Source organism: Oratosquilla oratoria, chromosome 4, assembly GCF_046742065.1.
Source record: "Oratosquilla oratoria isolate Oo_2021 chromosome 4, ASM4674206v1, whole genome shotgun sequence".
NCBI lineage: Eukaryota > Metazoa > Arthropoda > Malacostraca > Stomatopoda > Squillidae > Oratosquilla > Oratosquilla oratoria.
The window spans coordinates 29,243,910-29,267,328 of NC_134780.1; the positions used below are offsets into that span (position 1 = coordinate 29,243,910).

A 23,419-nucleotide genomic window follows, 5' to 3' on the forward strand; every position below is an offset into this window, starting at 1 on the left:
AGAAGCGGAACTGGGCAGGACAAGTTAGCGCGAAACAATGATGGGCGATGGAACAAATGTGTTACTAAGTGAACGCCGAGAGATGGGAAGAGTGGAAGAGAGACCAGATAGAGAAGTTTGCAGGAGTGACGTGGCAGAAGTTGGCGTAGTCTTGTAACTCATAGCATGGTTTGAGAGAGGCCTTTGGTTAGCAGGAGACTCAAAATGGCTCATTGGTTAACTGATTTTATTCCATGTATTCAGCACATAAAGTGTAAATGTGTCATGATATTACAGTTATGTACAAATAACTATATTCTATATGGTGCGTTTCACTTTTCACCCTTAGAATGAACTACCACATCGAATACAGGTAATTTATCATTGTCACGACCTACCTATGGGCCAGGCTAGTCGCGACACGAAAAGAAAAGAAAAAGTTAAGGTCATGAGGAGTTCGGACAAGTGGCAGATAATTCAGACAGGATAATTAACCTCTTCGTTAGGATTAAATATTATAACACGAATAGAAATAACACAGAACATAAATTGACATAGAATTATAAAATATAGTAATATATATGACATAGAATATACACATAATAATATTTACCAAGTAGAGTAGCTGGGTGTGCTCTTGTATGTAGCACGTAAGAACAGGTGGGTGAAACGAAGCCTTGATTATGGTGTAGACGAGTCTTGATGTTAGTTGCTTGAAGGTGAAGCTTATGTACGATAACTTCTGGCAGGGGAAGCTTCTGGTAGGTGAACCTTCTGGTAGTCGGGAACACGTAACATATGGATTGATGTTTCATAGTTGAGAAATAACAGATTGTCGAATCGCACGTAGTCCAACAGCAGTCTAGGAATGTCCGAAACAATTCGGGAAAACACAAAGGCGGTGCATTTTGAGTGGAGATAGACAATCATTGTGATCTAAAGGACTTGTTTAGCGAAGTTGTCTTAATCGACGAATGTGGAATAATTTCTACGTAGATTCAGATGGGCCCTGGTCGTCTGCTTCTTTTATTGTCTTCTCTGTTCTTTTCTCGTTGTGGATCACTCTGCTTCTTGACTTTCTTTGTGTGTCTCTGGTCGCTCTCTGCTTTGGCTTGTATATACCCCGGGAATAGGAGCTTACGTATCTCAGGATGGCAAAACGTAAGTAAAGCGGTAGTTTATAGACCTCCAACCAATGGGAAAGCAGAGTGAGCTTTCCCGCCAAATTATGTTACGTTTCTGATCTTGGCGTCGTTTGACAGTACGTAATGAGGCGCGACCCAACAGACGGGTATTGAGCAATGCTTAACATTTTAAGAAATACATATTAATAATATTTTACACATCATATTCACGCAAGGTCTGCCTACAAAAATACAGTAGACTTTATTCACATAGGGGCGTGACAGTGTGACACAACACAACAATAGGATTCTATTCACGTTAAGTACGTAACATTCATCATAGTGAAATATTACTGGAACATTTCAGTGAAACAGAAATATTAGAAATATAAAAATAATAATGAATGTAACGCACACATCAGTATGTAAACAAAGGAAAGGTCTTGACATTTCAATGACTTGAGTCAATTAAAAACACGAAAAATAGATATATCATCCATATGACTTCAGTAGCTCTTTCAGTATTCATTTCAATGATCCGCAAAATTGGCAATGATTTCCACATACTGGAACAGTGGTAACGAGAGCGGTAATTTGTATGTTTACCTAATCCATTTACTTCTTTGTAATATCTTGTACTGGGTATGAGTTATGTTCGTGAAGCCACACATATGTGTCTCCATTTGACAAACTTTAAATTCATTTACTTTGTCCGTCTTAATTTTTTTTCATAAACTGACGCGTATGTACGGAAAACTGATTCTCAAAGTTCTTCACACATTCAATCTCCTTGATTTATTTTATTTATGTCCTTTTGATTTTCTTTTACGCTGTACAAATAGATCTTTGTCCACACAATTTACGGTTGTACGGAAAACTGACTCTCAAAGTTCTTCAAACATTCAATCTCCTTGATTTATTCTATTTATGTCCTTTTGATATTCTTTTACGCTAAACAAATAGATCTTTGTCCACACAATTTACGGTTGTAAAGAGAGCAACCATGTCACCTGTTTTTCTTTCCTTCCAATGTGGCCAATCTCAATTTATCTAGTCCAATTGGTCTTAAATTTCATCGCCTTCCGTCTTATCTCCCTCTCTGAATCATATATGGATCCCACACACCCCTAGAAAGTCATAAACAATATGTTGTGTATTTTACAAAGGATTATAAAGGCGGAGCATGCCGACAGGAGACCTTTTGGTCCATATCTAGGTCGGATGCGAAAAAATCATAATAATGATAAATAAATAAAATAAATAAAAACTATAATAATGTAAACAATAAATAAAATACATAAATAAATGTATAGCTATAGTTAAATAATAAACAAACAGGTAAATAGTAAATAATAATAAATTGACATATAACTAATAATAAATGAGAATCAAGCAAATGATAATCAACAAACGGACAAATGATAATAAAACAAATAAACAAAACATAAGATAAATGATTGTCATTACAGCATCTTGCTTAGGTGTTCTATCTAAATGATTCTTAAAGCCTCGAACTGAACTGCATTGCACTGCCTCTGCAAGAAGTTTATTCCATTCATTAACTACATGGTTGGCGAAGTTGTTTCTACCTACTTCCAAATTAAATATATTTCCGGAGAGTTTGAGACCATTGTTTCTTGTCTGATTCTCATTCAGTGTGAAAATTTTGTCACTTTTGATGTTGTCAGTTCCTTTTAGAATTTTAAAGACCTGCATCAAGTCACTTCTGAGTCTACAATTTTTTAGGGAAAACAGGTTCATATGTTTTAGTCGATTTTCGAATGATTTATTTTTTATATTTGAAATTAGTTTTGTGGCTCGCCGTTGTACTTTTTCCAATCTGTCAATGTCTTTAATGAGATTCGGTGACCATACGGAAACAGCATATTCCAAATGTGGACGAACTAACGATTTATATAGCTTGTTAATTAGGGATGGACTTTTGAAGTCAAAAGATGGTGCAATCAGTCCTAGAATCTTTTTTGCTTTCTCAGACGCTGAAATACATTGCTTGGATGATTTGAGATCGTTACTGATAATTACGCCGAGATCCTTTTCACTATCCACTTTTGTTAACGAATTTCCAAACAACTTGTACTTACTGTTACTTTTACCTATGTGCATTACCTTATGTTAAATTTCATTAGCCACTTTTCAGACCATTGCTGTAATTTATCTAAATCTTCTTGAATACCTAATTGGTTTAAGTAATCATTTGCCACTCCGCATAGTTTTCTATCATCAGCAAATTTGGAAACAGTAGATTTTAGTCCATGGTCTATATCATTTATATATACTATGAATAGAAGTGGCCCAAGAACGGAACCCTGAGGAACTCCACTTGTAACATTTTTCCATCCAGAAGTTTTTTTCATTTAAAACAACTCTCTGTTTTCAATCATTCAACCAATTACTAGTCCAACTTAATAGGCTACCACTTATTCCGTGTGAAGCTAATTTAGTAAGTAGTCTTTCGTGTGGGACGGTATCAAAAGCTTTTGCAAAGTCTAGATATATTAAATCTATATTGTTTCTTTTGTCATGATTCGAGATAACTGTGTTGTAGAATTCGAGTAAGTTAGTCGCGCAAGAACGTTTCCGTCTGAAACCATGCTGGCTATCATTTATCAAAATGTTCGACAGCATCTCTGATGATAGTTTCCATCATTTTTCCTACGACTAAATTCAAACTTATGGGCCTGTATTTATTTGGTTTCTTTTTGACACCTTTTCTGAATATGGGAGTAACGTTAGCTAGCTTCCATTCTCTTGGGACATCTCCGGATATGATGGACTTCTTGAAAATAATTTATAATGGAACAACAATCTCATTTTTCATTTCCTTTAAGGTTCTTGGATGCCAACCGTCAGGCCCTGGTGTTTTATTAACTTTGAGTTTTTCCATACACCTTTTAATTTTTTTCTTTTGTTATATTTACCGTAGTAAGTTTACCCTAGACTTTTCAAAGGTTTCAGTTTGGAGTTCACTTTGAGGTGTTTCGTTTACGAATACTGAGCTAAACTAATTGTTTAAAATATCACACATTCCTTCATTTGAATATTCAAGTTAGCCGTCAGCAGATAATAGGGGACCAATGTGATTCCTAGCCTTTTTATCTCTAATGTAACTATAGAATTCTTTGGGATTCTCTTTGGATTTATCGGCGATATTCATTTCGTATTGTCGTTTTCGTTTTTTTTTTTTTTTTTGTAATCTCTGTATTAATACATAACTTTGATAGTCATTTGATGCACCCTAGCACTTATAATTCTTGTAAGCCCGCCTCTTTTTAGCAATACATTTTCAGTTTCTTTGTCAAGCCATTTTGCGCGAGCCTGTTTTGGGGGACGTGTCCTTAAAGGAATGTAAGTATGAATCATCTTAGTGAGCATATTTTGAAATATTTCCCACATCTGATCTACAGGTCTTTTGCTTAATTTTGCCTCCCAATCTGTAAGCTGAAGCTCCTGACGTAGTCCTATGAACTTTGCTTTACTGAAATCGGGTATTTTAGCAATACAAGTATCTATTCTAATTTTTTTTTTAGCAGTTTGTATCTAAGTTGTGATCGCTATTTCCAACAGTTTCACCGACTTCTACATCGGTTATCATGCTTTCGCGGCTAGTGATCAACAGATCGAGTAAGTTTCCATGTCTTGTGGGCTCTTTTACATGCTGAACTAAGTAATTGTCAACGAGAAAATCAATCAAGCGACTACCTATATGGCCATGCTCAAGGGTCATCCAATCAATGTCGGTAAAATTGAAATCACCCATTAATTATCAATAAATCCCGGTTGCAGAAACTAGACCGTTCTTGAAATAACAATTTGTCGTCTGCCAATGATAATGTCTTTGGCAGACGTTCATAGTAAGCATTTGCTTTGTAGCGACGTCGATGCTTCTGTGAGAAAAGAGCGTTGGTGAGTTTTTCTTCATTTGGGAGGTAAAACTGAACTGATTTTACATGCGGCCAGGAGCCCTTATATATATATATATATATATATATATATATATATATATATATATATATATATATATATATATATATATGTAAGAGAAGATTTGGAATCTGGGATCCATATTGGAAAACAGCAAACACCAGATTCAATTGAAGGGTTTATTTGCCCGACGTTTCGATTCCCGTCCAGGAATCGTCTTCAGGGGGTATAACGGTTACAAGAATGTGAACTCCTTATGAATCGCTGAAATGGTAAACCTGGGAAAGGTTCACCCTTGCAGTCAATTGTACAACGCATCCAATACAAAAATAAAATAAAATAAAATAACATACAATAAAAATAATAAAATACATTACAATGCCAATTACAGTAAAATAAAAATTACAATTTTGAACATAAAACAAACAAAGAAAAAGTGACCATAGGTGACACATAGTAAACAACAACAGGACAACGAGTAAATAGAAGTGCACCAAATGTCCGCACTGAAGAATCAGGAACAAACGACTAAATTAAAAAACAAAAATGCACTACAAAATACAAATAGAAATAAAATGCATGGCTGTGAACAAAAACAAAACAAAAGTGGCAAAAAGACTCTAGCGTGACACAACGTGAATACTTCAGAACATACAATAAGGACCAAATGTCCGGAACGTTTGGTCCCCCTAGTGGCTGTCGGGAGAGTTGGACCGGTGTTGGGGACGGTAGCGACGGGAGACGCATCCATGGTCTTCACTCGGGTCACCAGTGTAGCCGCTGTGGGCTACGGTGAGAAGAAAAGTGTTTCCACCCGTAGGTGACTATGGTAGTGCCGTTGGCGGTGGTGAGCCTAACGCCGACGTCTTTAGGGACCCGGCATCCTGCTGCGGATATAGGAAATATGGGCCTGCAAGCGCCGATATCGAAAAGGAAACGACGTTTGAAGGACTTTTTTTTCAGGTACATCCTGGAGATGAACAGAGAGTAATTGGTGAGGAACAGATAGGTTTAGGAAAGGTAGGGGTTGCGTGAATATTTTTATGGTAAGGCAAATATGCGAGAATTTTTTAGGAAAATGTAAGGGTGTTCTTTGAGCCTTTATGGATTTGGAAAAGGGTTATGACAGAGTAGACAGGAAGGCATTGTGGGAGGTACTGTAGATATAGGGGATTAAGGGGAAATCTGTTAAGGATAGTCAAGAGTTTTTACGAGAGTAGTAGAGCCTGTGTTAGAATTGGAAATGGAGAGAGTAAATGGTTTGAGGTAAAGGTGAGGCTGCGTCAGGGATGTGTCGTGTCGTCATGGTTGTCCAATGTGTACATGGATGGAGTGGTGCAGGAGGTTAGTGCGAGGGTAATGGGCAAGGGACTTTAGATGGTTAATAAAAAGGAAGTGGAAGATGAGCCAATTGTTGTTTGCTGACGACACTGCGCTTGTGGCAGGATCAGAGGTGAGATTAAGGGAGTTAGTAACAGAGTCTGGGAAGGTATGCGATAGGAGAAAGTCGAAGGTAAATGTAAGTAAAAGTAAGGTGATGAGATATGTAAGGGGAGAGGGTGGCAGCGAGTTGGAAGTAAGTCTTAAAGGAGAGAGGCTGGAGGAAGTAGTTATTTTTAGGTATTTGGGGTCGCATGCGGCAGGAAAGGGAGGAGTGGACAGCGGCGGCGCCAGGAATTTTTAGTTGGGGAGGCTAAGGGGGGGCTGAGCAAATTTTTTGGTGTGCTAATAGTAATATGATAATACACATATATTATCCTCATTTCAGAAGTGGAGGGGGTTAATGGTTGGGCTAGCACTGATGGCTGACAAATCTTTAGCCCTGGCAATTAAAAATTCCACTTAATAAAATTATTTCAATGAGTGTTTTAAATTTTCAATTTGCTCATTTCAGTTGGGGGGGCTAATGGGGGGGCTGGCCACTTTTTTTTGGTGGGGGGCTAAAGCCCCCCCCCCCCCGGGCGCCGCCACTGGGAGTGGAGGTAGACTGTAGACTGAAATAAACAAATAAATGCCTTGGGGGACTGAAGTGTCATGAGAAATGGGCATTTGGGAATGGATGCAAAGAGGATATTATATGGAAGAGTGATTCTGCCGATGACACTGAATGGGGTAGAGAATTGGAATTTAAGAGAGGAAAAGTTTTAATGTGTTTGAAATCAAATAGCTGAGAAGTATGGTAGGGGTTGCAAGGTTGGACGGAGTAAAAAACGAGGACGTGAGGAGAAGAGCAAGGGTGGAAAAGGAGATGGCAGATAGGGTTAATGAAAGAGTATTGGGATGGTTTGGACCCATGGAAAGAATGAGTGAAGAAAGGTTAGTAAAAGAGATGTGGAGAACAGAGGTTAACGGAGTAAACTTGAGGGAACGACCGAGGATGATATGGATGGAGGGGGTGAAAGGGGCGTTAGCAAGAGAGGAATGTCTGTTGAGTAAGGAGGGGAGAAGACAGGAGATAGAGGTAAGTGGAGAATGGTTGTGTATAGATGATATTGTAATGAAAGGAAGTGAAGGGACGGGGATGGGGGGGGGTAGAGAGTAGTTATGTATGAATTATATTCTGACACAGTCCAAATGGATTTCTCTCTTCTTTTTCTACGTGAGGGGACGGAGAGGTGGGGGGGTCGCCGATTAAATAAAGCGGCTTTGCTGTGGATGCACTGTGTAAGAAGCTACATAACTTTTGACGGGCAGTGGGCGGGATACAAGGATGACCATTCATCCATGAGGAGCTAAGATGAGAGGGAGGAAAGAGAGGTGGATGGGAGTGGAATGGGTGGAAGTGGGTACGTGCCTTTTGACTTGGCTACCTCCCTTGTAAGGGGGGAAAAGCCTTGGTATATGGACATATATATATTTTTTATTCTCTTGGCTATTTCAGGCACCATCTTATCGACGCGGGGGTACATATATTTATTTGTTTAATATATCAATCAATCACTCATAATGATATTGTAAACTTGGACCAGGTTTGCTGAAAATACGCTGGAAAAATAATCGGTTTGATTCCGCTAAGTATAGCAAAATATTTAGCGTAACATTACGACAATACTGTTTGTTTTCATTGAGGTAGGATTGTTTCCCTTATTTTTTGCGTCATCGTTATATGTTTAAATCTGCTTGAAGTACGCATTTTCTTTTTATTAGTTTAATGTTATAGTGCAACAGTAAAATCGTGAAAGTAAACAAATGATAGAAGTATAAGATTTATTTCCATTAGAGTATATTGCCTATTGGGTTTGTAATTTCATTGTCTTTTTGTAACTTGTTAGATGAAAGTTTTGCTATATGATTCTTAGAACGGTTATTTTGATTAATTAGAAATAATATATCCCACATTAAACTAGGGTAATTTTCACTTAGTAAGAATCATGTTTTTGTCAATTGACAAATTCAGGTATTTTTGTGGACATGTAAAAACTAAAATAAAAATGTATACAATGCATTGCTATCAACTATCAAGTATTATGTATATCTATATGCAGAACATACGACTCAAAATATTGTCACAATTACTAATTAGCCACCAAAAACTACATCTGCTTGAGTTAGAAATAACTTATTTTCATTAACATGATTATCATATCTTTCTTGTCTATCCATCTTGGTCTTGGCTAATTTTATAATTTTTGAGAGAGGCTGATGCACTAGTGTTTTTTGCAGTCCTCTAACCGAATAAAGAACTATTGGTTGGGACGTAATCAAGGAGGAGGAGGATTTTAAACTTGTGAAAAATATTAAGGCTCATGGTGATAACCTCCCCATGACCTAGTACTCTGACGTAGCTGGGGGAGCTTGCAACTTGCAAGGAGGGGCTGAGCTTTGCCAGCCAGGTTCTACCATGCTAGAGTAAGAGAGGTCACCCATGAGCTTCCAGACTAAATCTGAGCTGATGGATTTTCATTGATGACCTTGGAATGGAATGCTTTGGATTTGACACTTTAATCCCTGAGGGAATCCTTTGGGGTGCAAACCATGTCTGTTAACCAATTCAGTATAATGATGCCTATATAGGCGTCACGAGGCACAAGTGGGTACACAAGGATGATGCCATCTGCATCTTGATTATATATTTTTTATAGTTTTACATCGTGTTATCCCTGGATTCTGTGAACTAATTTGATCACATTTTTTTTGTGTTTATTATTACTTAGAGTAAAAGAGGACGATTAATACAGCAGTGACTATAATTTATAATGCAAGTGATATGATGAATCGTACATATGGCAGCTAATGCTGCGTGCGAGAACTTGACTCGTACTGAAGTGGGTAAGAGTTGGACTCCAGGGATCCTGTTTTAAGTCCCCGGTATTTTCGGGTAATGGAGGGTGCCAGGCCCCTGGAGCTGGTGGTGGGAGGGGCCTCCGTGCCCTCACGGACTAATGTTAGCCCATCTTAAAGAAGGCAGCCCCTTCCTAGTAGAAGACAAGTCCCCACTCAAACTATGTTGAGCCAGGAGGAGTGACTCCCTCTGAAAGGGGTGTTTTTTTTTTTTTTTCTTGTTCCCGAAACCAAACATCGTGTAGCAGGATGTCAACCCTACAACTGACCCCTTTTGCGACAACCATGTACAGGATATAAAAAATTCAAAGGTAAATGATAACTTGAATATGGGTACATTAGAATCACTGATACCCTCTAGAGATGATGTGTTCTTTTCATAGTTCTGTTATACTTGACATGAGCTATGATTTAATATATGAAAAATTCAGTACCTATAGAAATATTGAAATAAGAATAAAATTGACAAATGACTACAAGAGCTGGAAATCTTGGGTTACCTGCTCAAACCTTGATGCTGCTGCTAATGCTCTTGATTAATATTCAGACAGGAAAGAAATTCTTGAAAAAAGATTGATGGTTGAAGATCCATCAGGCATGAACCATCCTAATAAATCTGAGGAAACCAGTAGTCCAGATAAGAATAGACTTCTTTAACCAGAAGTGTGGTTGATAGTTATTTCAATAAAAGATATGGCCAAGATTTTAGAAGAATTTTGAGAACCCACTTAAGGTACAGTAACATCAGCAACTCCCAGGTGAAGCATTTTGGATGTAACAGCTTCTTAGTCCATACTGAATCACTTGAACAAACTGCTATGGTGAATGGTTTAAAAGTAAAGGAAAATAGTAATGTGAAGGGGATTAAATCTCATTACAGTTTCAGTTATGCAAAAGGAGTTTCCTTTAACCAAGATCTTCACAATTTTTCTGAAGATGAAATCTTGGATATTGGATATGAATCCAATGAATGTGTTGAAGGTGTATAAAGTTTCCAATTCCATTATGATTATCCTCACTCTTTGGAATGAAGACTTGTCTGACTATAATGACAGAAAAAGAAATGATGTCAAACCTTTTCGACCTTAGCCTCTTTAGTGTTATAGCTGTTCTTGCCATTGCACAACATTCAAGTTATGCTATGTTTGTGCCCACCTCAAACATGGGAAATGTGAAAAAATAGAAATGTGTGTAAACTGTTCAGGAAAAACACAGTTCAAAAAGCAAGGATTGCAAATTTTATAAAAAAGAAGCAGTAGCTGTTCTTAATTCCCACTCAGAACATTTAAGCATGGGACATTCAGAGACAACTTGCAAAAGCTAGTTATAGTGAGGTAGTAAAGTCAGCAATAACAAATGACAAATCTAAAACAACACAAGTATCTGCTCCTCAAAATGTCAAAAAAACAAACAAAAAAAAACCCACTGTAGTTCCTGAGCCTAATCTACAGTGATCTACAAGAAAGCAGCTATCTTCAGAACATCTTGAAATAAATGTTGCTTCTCACATCTCCTCTGCAGTGACTACTCAATCACAATGTTGTGGTTTCTTCTGCCCCTACTGGGGAGGCTCCTCAGGGTTTATAGGAAGCTGTCCAGGCTACTGATATAGATGCCTCCTAGATAGATTCTCTCCCAGATGTCGGGGCCTCCCTCAAGGAGAGTCTGAACTTAATACCTCTGATTGCAGAGGTACACAATATTGAACATATGGAGTTGGAGGCAGGGCAAAACAAGAGGCTCCAAAGTCTCTCTCCTCAACCTACTAAAGGTGGCCACTGAGGTGATTCTGGTGGATCCACTGGAAAACCACCTTCATCCAGTAATAACTCATGGAAATCAAAGAAAAGGTGATACCTTTGAATTGAATTGAATTGAATTGAATTTTATTCGGATACAATCATACATACAATAAGTACAATACATACAAGACTCAATATTATACACAGTATATATAATTGTACATCTGAGGATGGCACAGAAAGTCAAAAGACTTATTTCCACTGTGGTCCTCATATTACAATTAGGAAAGGATTATTATATAAAAGCTAGGTTATACGAAGTGTAAATTAGGATTATAAGAAGTGTAAATTAAACATATAAACTATTTTCTTCAGAGAGAACAGTGTCTAAAAGATAACATTTAACTGATTTTTTAAAACTACTTTTAGATACAATTGATTGAATGTTGGTCGGTAAAGAGTTCCAAGCAATAGCACCAGTGTATTTGAAAGTACTTTTCCCTAACGAACTATTAAACCTAGGTACAATGACAGATGACCTACTAGAACGAGTTCTCAGGGAACGAGCATTTCTGACAAGTGTAAACGTATCTGACAACGTAAACGTAAACGTAACTGGGACAAGAGTCGTTCACAATTTGGTGAACATGATTAAGCTTTAACTGAGCAACACGTTTCTCAACAGGTAACCAATTTAACAGTTTAAAATGCGTATAATCTAGATGAGTACGTGGATGAATTTTCAAAACGGTCCTGATTAGTTTGTTTTGACTTGTATCACAGATAGTTCATGGCACTATTGTACATTGATTACTCAACCATCATTAAATTATTCAATGGGAAGTGAAACAGTTACAGAGGTGAAAGTGGAGAAAGACCTGGGTCTTAATAAGGGATAACCTGTCACCTGACAGACCTATCAGTAAAATGAGGGGAGACAGATGCATTATCAAAGAACATAAAAGTGGCTTCTTGCTGCATAGATACAAATGATGAAAAATGCCAAGCCCCTACTCTATCCAGGATTAGAATATGCAGCAGTGATATGCTCCTCGTACAAAGTGAAAGATGCAAGCAAGATTGAGAGAATACAAAGCGCAGCAACTAAATACAAAGAATAGCAACCAAAAGGATTCCCAGCCTTGCAGAAAAGCTGAACAAGGAGAGATTAGAGGCACTCGACCAGTAATCATCAGATCAAAGAGAAAACAGGGACTTAAATGATAAGTGTTCAGATCACTAAATGGAGTGGGCAGATTTGACAAATCGCACTTGATTTGGGGAAGGAATCACAGAATCATAGGAACAGATTGAAACTAGTTTAAATCCTGCACAAAGTCATTCAGATCTCCCCCGAATCAATAAATGGGGTTCACTTGATGAACAGATTGGCTGAAAGTGCTTCACAAATCACGCAGTGTGACCAAACTCATTGTTGCCAGCCACTTGATTGAAATTTATCCCATGTAACACGTGTAACACAACATACTGTGGAACACAAAAACTGGGTGATGGAAAAAATTGGACATTATTTTTGGATTCTGCATGCAAAAATGTATAAACCACAGCTATAGTTTTCCTTTAGACAAATTTCTTGTTGACCAGTAGAAGTGATGGGAGCCTATGGCTATTAACATAGCTCTTTTTTTTTTGTATGCTAGTTAGGTAAATACAGCTTAATGATTCTCAACTTTAAAGTGAAGACAAGGTAATGGGGCTTTGTACCAGCTAATCAGAGGACTAATCCATGGGATAACTCCTGTGCAGACAGTAGAATACGGCCAAATATTTCATCAGTTGTCCCAACATTGTTGAGACAACTATAAAGTACTTTATTTTGATCATGTAAATAGGTTGGTAAATGAAAATTATGTATCTGAACTGTGCCCAATATGCCCATGAAGTGGTAAGTATTTATGTATGCATTAGGTGTAGACTATAGTTCCTACCTTTGCAGTTTGTTTTGTTTGCCTTTTCTTTTTTCTCTGCCTTTTTCATGTGTATTTGTAAAGGATAGTTTTATTGAACAAATAAAAATTTGCATGTAGTAGTTTATACTGGAAGGTCTGAATTTCAAAAGAAACCTGATTAGTGAATAGAAGCAATGTAAGCATTTTTTTTTTTATTTATTTATTTTTTTTAGTTATGACATTCAGTCACTATTTTTGTAATTTCATCCCTTGATGTAGCTGCCAATTTTTTACCCAGTCATGTGTTTGTATATGTTGATTGCTTACCCTTCCCAATAGTAGTAGATAATTCAATGACTGTGTTTTGGCTAATACCAGAATATTTTATTCAGCTTATGAGAAATCCCACATCCTCATAGAGTTAGAAAAAAAAAATCATTCTAAACTGTCCCAGAGTTGGGTTCTGCTGGATGGATGTCCTAGAAAGTCATCATTCTTCTGAGCATCATCAGAACCCATCAATACATTCATTTCTAAATGAAAGTGCAGCCCTGAGGGGCTGGTAACTGGTCTTTGAACCAGGCCCAAGATCTCTTTGTCTGCTCTGAGATTTTAGTCATCCACTTTCCTACAGAAGGAGAGCTGACAAGTGACTGCTGGTCTTGTACTCATCTACCTCCACCTTCTTGCTCCTCCTCCTCCTCCACCACCACCTCATCCAATTATCTCCTTTTCTTCCCCTCCTCCCCCTCTTCCACCATCACTGTCACCACCACCACTACCACCTCTTTCCTTCTCCTTCTTGTCCACCTTCTCCTCCTCTTCCTACTTGTCCTCCTACTCCTCCTCCTCCTCCTCCTCTTCCTCCTCCTCTTCCACCATCACCACCTTGCCTTTCTCCACTTCCTCCTCTGCCTCTTCTTCTCTTCTTTTTCCTCTCATCCTTTTCCTTCTACTCCTTTTCTTTGTCCCTATTCTCCTTTCTCTTTCTCCTCCACTTCCTTCTCAGCCTCCTCTTCTTCTCCTCTTCCTCTTCCTTATTCTCCTCCTCATTCTGCTCCTCCCCCTTTTCCTCCTCCTCTTCCTTGTCATCCTTTCCTTTGTTCTCTTCCATATCCTCTTCATTATCCTCCTCCTTGACCTCCCTATCCTCCTCACGAGCTGGTGACAGTAAGAGACAAACAACAGTCCAATAGTTCTTACAGAGAGACTTACGAGAGGGCTGGACCATTGCTGGCTGTGTTTGGGGCTGCAGCTTTCCAGTCAGAGAAGCAACAACTATTATTATTTGTTCATTCATTAATTTATTTTATTTCATAATACTAATAAACCACTTTCGGAGAAGAATAGGCGAAAATAAAAAGATCCGTATATTTCAATCACTAACTGTGATCCTCTTCAGCAGATGTGCTGAAGAGGATCACAGTTAGTGATTGAAATATACGGATCTTTTACTTTCGTCCATTCTTCTCTGACAGTGGGTTATTTGTATTATTTTACACATGTGCTATGACATTACTTTGTTGTTATTTTATTTTATTTTATTTAACTTTGTTTGTCTATTTGTTTGTTTACTTTTTCAACCATTACCACTGTGATGGATAGGCATTGGTACCCTTACTATAGCCTGGGGGATTTAAGACCATGTGCCCATACTGCCATTACAATTGGTACTTGAACTGCCATCCATCTAGCTTCTTGTCTTGAGATGCCAGTGCCCCCAGTTCACTTGGCCAATATGCTCCCCTGCTGTTATCATTATCGTTATTGATATTACCCTTTCCAGTGAAGTAGTTTGATGCTTTTGTTGTGGATGACAAGAGTTTGTTCAGCTTGAAATAATCCCTTCATTGTTGAAACTGCAATAGCTTAATTAACTATATAGCTGTTAATTATTATTATTATTATTAGTATTATTATTAGTATTATAATTTTTTTTTTTTTTTTTTTTTTTTTTTTTTTTTTTAATCAATGATGGTATGGTATACTGTTAGTGGAGGCAGTTTTACTTGCATACCAGCTTAATGACACTGGCTGAGAACATCATAGTAAGGTCATACTATTGTAAATTCCCATGCTTCAGAAAGTCCTTTGTAAGGAGACACTTTTCTAGCTCTCTCTTTAAGGGGAATTCACAGTGTTAAACCAAATCATGTTGTTTTGAAGATGAAACTGAAACACTGTATTCAAGTATATCTTTTCCGTCCTATTATTTTGTTGTTGTGTAGACTGTTATATGGGTCTGAAATGATTTATGATTCTCTTGTTCACATTTGTTTGTGAAAGAGATGTACTGTATGTAATGTTTCTTTTGTCATTTCAGGGTTAAGCATATTTGACTTGGAAGAAACCAGACGTGCACATGACCAGGTTCTGAAATGTGATGAAATGGAGTTTTGAAGAAACCATCACCATAAAATTTGCAACTTGATAGTCCCAACAGCTATATTGTATAAGGAGTATTGTCACAAAGAAGTCCAGTAAGACTGAACCATGAGTTTGTTGATTTCCTCGCCAGATGTTCAGACTGCATCAATGTTGACCGTTCACCATGGGCCAAAGAATCATTCCAGTGGCATGGAGGCCGCCACAACTGGTGTCTTTATTCCAAACCAAGAACTCTTTCAAATAGATCTTAATAATGTCACTCAGTTGGAGAATTCAAAATGGCTGACACCCACTCTTTGTGTGAAAGAAAATACAAATACAACAGAGTCTGAAGGATCAGCTGTTGATATTAAATCACTTTTTAACATCTTTGCCCAAGCTCTAATGACTGAGGACAAGAATGATGAGGATTGTTATGTTACAACATGTAAGAATGAAGATATTCACTCTCACAGACCTAGTGGTGCATCATCAGTTAGATCATATTCTAGAAAATCTGAAAGAAATGCTTGTCTTAAATCATTATTAAGAATGAATGAGGGATTTTCCAAAGAAATTCAGGCAGACAAAAAATATGTACAACAAGCAGAGGAAAAACATAATAATCCCGTGGTAGATAATGAAGAAATATTCCCAAAGGAGCTCACATCTACTCATAGTTCTTTGGAGACTAAAGCAGATGTTATATCCATGTCAAAACAAGTAGCCATCAATAAAGCACTTCAGAATTTAGAATGTCAATCACTAGACATAGTGCAGACCAAGTATGTGTCAACTAAAGTTACAGCTGAAAAGAAAAAAGAGAAAGAAAGGCAAAATGATACATCAGTATTTCCATGTGCTTTGTGCCCAGAAAAATTCTTTACTGTGAAAGGGCTTGCCAACCATGTAAAGCGTCATCCTAAGTCCATGATTGGGAAAAATGAGTGTGTCCACTGCAGATTGAAATTCAGTTCTCCAGAAAAATTGCATCTACATCTACAAGAAACACATCAACATTTCATTTGCAATTTTTTATGTGATGCTTGTAGCCAGGAATGCTTGACTGCTGATGCTTTTGACATGCATAATTATTTCCAGCACAACAGTGGCCAGAATAATTGTTTTCTTTGCAAGATATGTGATAAGGTTTTCTATAGTTATAATCTTTTTCTCTATCATAATGCTCATCAGAAGCACTGTAATGTGTGCAATATCACTTTTTGTATGTCAACACAACAGTTTGCCTCTCACAAACGACGGCATGTATTGCATTTATACCAGTGCACACAGTGCGATAAAAGCTATGTCACAAAGGCTGCTCTTACCATGCATCTAGAAACTCACTGCAGAAGTATTGACTCGCTATCGTGTGAAGAATGCGGAAAGTCTTTTGGGACAAATGAGCACCTCCAAAACCACAAAGATATCCACCAGAATGAGAATGCTCACAAGTGTCCTGTCTGCAGCTGTACTTATACTCACAGCAAAAACCTCAAACATCATCTCAAAATCTGCCATCAAAACTTTGCACTTGTAAGTTTTTTTTACACAATTGTTTTAGAAATGTTGATTCAATCAATCAGTCTCTCAGTCAGTTGCTACCTTGAGTTTCTCTGAGTGGAACCCATAGCAACCAGCAAGTCTTTGAGCCCACTTATAGATGTCTCCATGAAGAAATGTCAGATTTCTGTTTCATGAGAATATGGGTGTTACATTTGATAGGAATTAGAGGAGAGCAATTGCCAGTTGTCAACTTTGTATGTGAAAAATTGGTGCATAAATTGTGGAATTTGATAGAAAGATCTTGCACCCAGTCTAAGGACCAAGTACAAGGGTGTTGATAAACTGAAGGACCATCACATACAGGTGCCCATTATTAATCCCATATATTGGCTCAGGAGAGAAATGAGTCAATCCAGTACCTCAAGTCTTATCAAATCTGTCAAAAGGAGGATTGGAAGAATTCTGGATGCAAATGTAAATAGGAGAGAGGGCACTGGATTGTGATTATTTGATAGAAGGAAAATTGAGAGTGGAAGTTCGTTGGTGATGGAAGAAAAGTGAGGGAGGCTGAGAAGTGCTGAAGGTGAGCAAATCAAATGAGAGAAAAAAATGCTGGAGACCTGAAGAAAAACATATGTAAGGTTGGTAGGTGTTTGATAGTGAATTTTAATAAGAATTATGAAAAAAGGAAAGTGTTTTGGAAGAAGGTAAAAAGAGTAAGAGGATTGAGAGAAGGCAAAGAATGCAGATGGAAGTGGAGGTGGAAAGGGGAAGATGAGTAGAGTATTTCAGGGAGTTATTGAATGTAAAGGTGATAGAGAGGCTTTGATTTTAGCAGTGGGAGATACCAGGAAAATGACGGGTGGGAGAGGAGAATGGTAGGGTTATAGAAAAAGGAAATACAAAGAACATTAAAAGAGATGAAAACTGGTAAGGCACCTGGATTAGATGTCATTTGGAGTATATGACAAAGGGAGGACTAGTTATAGTAGAATGGCAAGTGAGATTGTTTAATATTTGCCTAACATAAGGAAATGTTCCAATGGACTGGAGGACTGTATGTATAGTTCTAATATACAAAGAAAAAGGAAACAAATGTGAATGTGGTAATTTTAGAGGGATGAGTCCATTACAAGTAGTTGGTAAGGTGTATAGGATGGTGTTGAGAAAATTAGTAGAAGAGGAGCAGAGAATTATGGGTTTAGGAAAAGAAAAGGGTGCACAGGTAGAAGTATTTGTAGTGAGGCAGATATATGAGAAGTTTCTGGCAAAGGGTAGGATAAACTTAAAGCTGGCTTGGGATTTCACATATATGGAGAAGGTGTATGACAGAATTGAGAGAGAGGGATTATGGATTGTGTTGCATATGTATGGAATAAGGGGAAATCTGTTGAGGGTGTTCAATATTTTTTACATGAGTAGTAGAGCTTGCGTGAGGTTGGGAAATTGAGAGAGTGAGTGGTTTAAGGTGAAGGTGGGACTGCACCAGATTTGTGTAACATCACCATTGTTGTTCAGTGTGTATAAGGATGGTGTGGCAAGGGAGGTAAATGGAAGGGTGCTAGGCAGGGGTTGGAGTTAGTGCTAGTTGCCTTGCAGTTGTGCCAGTTCCCTTCTAGATATGAAGGATTAGTTCCCTTTTCTACACCACATAGAAGACACTGATCATATTATCCCATAATATAGACAGCAATACATTTCTTCTCCGAGAGGTCAGTGGGATAACAAGGGGCTGTTGTCTAATGTCATTGGGTGAGTGCTTCTTGCTAGAAACCCAAGAGAATAGATTAATATATTTGATAAAGGGAAGAATATGGCCTAGTACATGAATCATGAAAATGGAAGAGAATACTGAATTATAGATTAATGAGGTAGATATTATGGTTGGAATTTCTATATATTATAGTCCAAAGATGTGTTCTCATTCTTCAAAGGTTTGTCCCTGTAAAACAATCTATTGAGCTGATTTGATTTAGGTTTCGATATAATGTTTCACTAGCTCAGGTTTATCTTATAGAATCAGAAATCGATTCTTAACTCATTTAGTATAGTAAGGGAACCAATGATGGAATCCAGCATTTGGTGGTCCTGCAAAATGGAAATCAGAAAGAATATTCCTGCTGCTCATCTTCAGATCCCAACAATATACATACCTCCACTTGGTGGTTTAATATCAAGCAGGTGGCAAGACTTTATGCTAGATCTTTTTTTAATCAGCCCTCCCTTTTTTTTTTCTCCTCCAAATAGCAACTGTCAACTGCTCCCTTTCCCCCCCCTCATAACAACTGGTGACATAGACTCGCATTAACAATATATAACACAGACAACAGTCCTGGAGATATCTGTTGCTGAATATTGTGGATCTGCAAATGTCTAGTTAAGGAGACTTGAGGAGACAAGAGATATTATTATCATTATATTCAATGTGGTGAGACCAGTAATGAATACTAGCAGATGATCGTTTTGCAAAATGGATAGCAGAATGAACTATGCCCCTGCCATCCATCCTCAAAACTTGTGAACGCCCTCACCTCCATCAGAAGGTGTCAGCTCTGAGGGGCTGATACTTGATCTCCAGACTGAGCTGCCACTTGACCTTCAGACATAGTCCAATGTTTCAACTTTGTTTCCTCTAGCTTTCCCTGTATAGAATATTGAGTGCATAAATTTTATGCAGTCAATATTTTAGTGATTTTAGTAATACCTATACGGACCAGAGTCACCCAGGATTCTTTTATGACTGGTGACTAGTCTCCACTCAGGAAATTTTTATCAATATACCAAAGCGCTTTCCCCCCATACCAGGAAGGTAGCCAATTCAGAGGTATGTACCTACACCCACCCAGTCCACTCCCATCCACTACCCTTGTTTCCCTCTCATCTTATCTCCTCATGGATGATGGGTCATCTTTATATCCTGCCCTGGGGCAGAAGCTATTCATCTTTTACTACTTGTGTGACACCTCTTTGGTTCAACATTTTCCCTGAGATTAGAAGTGCTGGTTATCATCAGTGAAATAATCCTCCACTTTTTCACATAAGGAAAACTGGCAACTGGCAGCTGCACCCCTTGTATTACTGTTACCACTGGCTGGTGGCATAGAAACTGCATACAATGCAGATAACAGTCCAATTTATCTTCTCAGAGAGATCTATGGGAGGGCCCAAGGACCATTGCCAACCCTGGGACTGGAGGGTTCCAGTTAGTGAAACTTGAAGCATTGGTTATTATTATCATTAGTTATTATCATTCAGCTGAATAAAATTATCTGAGATTAAACTTGACAAAGTCTGTGAAGTGCATCACTGTTTTGAGAGGATGAATTGGGTATCCTTTAATGTGTTGACACTCCTTCAGCTGAATAAGATTGTCTGGCAGTAGCAAAAGTCTAAATAGTGCATGATAATTCAGTGCTTTGAGTGTTATGTGAATGGTGTGTATGTTTGCATTTCCTTTTCAGTAAAAGTATGTCCTTGCATTTTGTTGTTTTTGCTGATGATGATTTATTTGTTGCCTAATGAGAGCATTTCTTTGTAGGAGGCACATTCTAGTGGCGCTGCTACAGAGTGCCAAGGGTATAGATGTCAGCTGTGTGTAAGGACCTTTACTTGGAAGGCACAGTTACTACGACATATGAGGACACACGTGAGGAATACAGTGAGGTGTGTTGTAGAGATTTTGTTAAAAGATCATGAGCTTAGTATAGTATATACAGTAGCATGTGCTCTAATAATCATTAGAAAACTTGAATAGTATGGCCACATATGATTGAAGGTATTGAGAATTATAATTATATTTAAGATAGAAATTGTTACAGCAAGTGCAGTGATGTAAGATTGAGATATATTGCAGCAAATACTTGATTTGAGGGGGTCACATATCTATGCATGATACGTGTATAAGCTCTTAATATCTGTGGCTGTAGTGGTCAAATTTCTTCATTCGAGTATTATTGAAACAGTCTGTAAATATGTTTTAATTCATTGCCATGTTTCGCATATACTATGTCTTCACAAAGAAATCTGTGGGTCTAGTTTGTGGCTTAAGTCAGTTTTCTAGGTGATGAAGGGTTCCTAAAAAAGGAAACCAAAAGGTATCAAAATGATTCATTACTTGTTGCATTTCATATCTCATTTGATTAGAGGTTTCCTGTCTCCTATTAATAATGTCACTTCTCTATACAGTATATACTTTGCACAAGTATCCATCAATCCAAAGTATGTATTGCTATTGATGCATAGTGTGTATCACTACATAAGTTGTATAATTGTCGTAATTTGTTCATTTATGTTACATACATATTTGGTCTTTGTCAATTCATTTTTCACACATAGTCCCTCCTCCCCCATCCCCAACCTACTCCCCCTCATGCATCACAGCTTCATCCATACACAACCATTCTCCATTCACCCCTATCTTCTGTCCTCTCCCATCTTTCCTCAACAGATATTCCCCTCTTTCCCAATGCCCCTTTTACCCCATCCATCCATGTCATCCTTGGTTGCCTCCTCACGCTCACATCTTACACCATCCACATCTCTTACTAATATTTCTTCATTGATTCTTTACATGTGTCCAAACCATCCCAATACTCTTTCATCAATCCTATCTCCCAACTCCCTTTCCACCCCCATTCTCCTCCTCACCTCATTTCTCACTCTATCGAGCCAAGTAACCCTTATCATACTTCTCAGGCACCTCATCTCAAACTCATTCAAACTCATCCTCTCTTACAAAGGATTACAAAGGCGGAGCATGCCGACAGGAGACCTTTTGATCCATGTCTAGGTCGGATGCGAAAAAAAAATCATATTAATAATAAAATAATAAATAAAAACTATGATAATGTAAATAACAAATAAAATACATAAATAAATGCATAGGTATAGTTAAATAATAAACAAACAGGTAAATAGTAAATAATAATAAATTGACATATAACTAATAATAAATGAAAATCAGACAGACAAATGATAACAAAACAAAAACAATTAATATAAGATAAATTATAATCATTACAGCATCTTACTTAGGTATTTATCTAAATGATTCTTAAAGCTTCGAACTGAACTACATTGCACTACATGTGCAGGAAGTTTATTCCATTCATTAACTACACGGTTGGCAAAGTTGTTTCTACCTACTTCCAAATTGAATCTATTTCCGGACAGTTTGAGACCATTGTTTCTTGTCTGATTCTCATTCAATGTAAAAATTTTGTCACTTTTGATGTTGTCAATTCCCTTTAGAATTTTAAAGACCTGTATCAAGTCACCTCTGAGTCTACGCTTTTTTAGGGAAAACAGATTCATATGTTTTAGTCGATTTTCGTATGATTTATTTTTGATATTTGGAATCAGTTTTGTGGCTCGCCGTTGTACTTTTTCCAGTCTGTCAATGTCTTTAATGAGATTCGGTGACCATACGGAAACAGCATATTCCAAATGTGGACGAACTAACGATTTATATAGCTTGTTAATGAGTGATAGACTTTTGAAATCAAAAGATCACGCAATCAGTCCCAGAATCTTATTTGCTTTCTCAGAGGCTGAAATACACTGCTTAGATGATTTGAGGTCGTTAATGATAATTACGCCGAGATCTTATTCACTATCCACTTTTGTTAACGAATTTCCAAATAACTTGTAATCGTACTTACAGTTATTTTTACCTATGTGCATTACCTTGCATTTACTTGTGTTAAATTTCATTAGCCACTTTTCAGACCATTGCTGTAATTTATCTAAATCTTCTTGAATATGTAATTGGTTTGAGTGATCATTTGCCACTCCGCACAGTATCATCAGCAAATTTGGAAACAGTAGATTTTAGTCCATGGTCTATATCCATGTTTCGGCCCCATACAGTGCTGTCGGCACAATCACTCTTTAAAAGTAGTGTAAAATGTAGTTTGATTTAGGGCTTTGATTCATTACCACCAGTACAGTATATACATACATATACCAAAGGCTTTTTCCCCCTTACAAGTGAGGTATCCAAAAAACAAAGGCATAGAAATCACATACTCCACTCCCCTCTACCCTCTTCCCACCCTCTTATCTTGGCACCTCCTGGATGATGGGTCATCCCTACAGTATAGCACTGTAGCTAATTAGAATGTGTTCTGCCATAATTGTGGTAATAAGATTTGGTGGGTTAATGTCATTAGTGAGGTACCAGTGATGGGTACACACAAGTGGTGGTCCTGCAGGATGGATATCAGAGAAACATCTCCCTGTTGCCCATCTGGAAGACCCATCAACACCCTCACCTCCATCAGGATGCACATCCCTGAGGGTCTGGTGCTTAGTTTCTCTCTCTCTCTCTCTCTCAATCTCTCTCATCTTTCATCTCCCTCTCTCTCTCACTCACTCCATCTCTCTCTCTCTCTCTCTCTCTCTCTCTCTCTCTCTCTCTCTCTCTCTCTCTCTCTCTCTCTCTCTCTCTCTCTCTCTCTCTCTCTCTCTCTCTCTCTCTCTCTCTCTCTCTCTCTCTCTCTCTCTCTCTCTCTCTCTCTCTCTCTCTCTCTCTCTCTCTCTCTCTCTCTCTCTCTCTCTCTCTCTCTCT

General features: G+C 37.9%; 1 protein-coding gene across 3 annotated transcripts in view; it reads left to right on the forward strand.

Annotated features, from left to right (window-relative positions):
* LOC143024725 (uncharacterized) overlaps positions 1 to 23,419 on the forward strand; it is a 52,894-nt gene that overhangs the window by 8,169 nt on the left and 21,306 nt on the right. Inside the window, exons 1-3 of one of the 3 annotated variants that reach the window (XM_076183800.1) lie at positions 8,080 to 8,114; positions 15,302 to 16,881; positions 20,390 to 20,514. In XM_076183800.1, coding sequence (XP_076039915.1) covers positions 15,472 to 16,881; positions 20,390 to 20,514 — 1,535 coding nt within the window. In that variant the 5' untranslated portion in view covers positions 8,080 to 8,114; positions 15,302 to 15,471. The other 2 variants (XM_076183801.1, XM_076183803.1) reach the window with 2 other exon arrangements.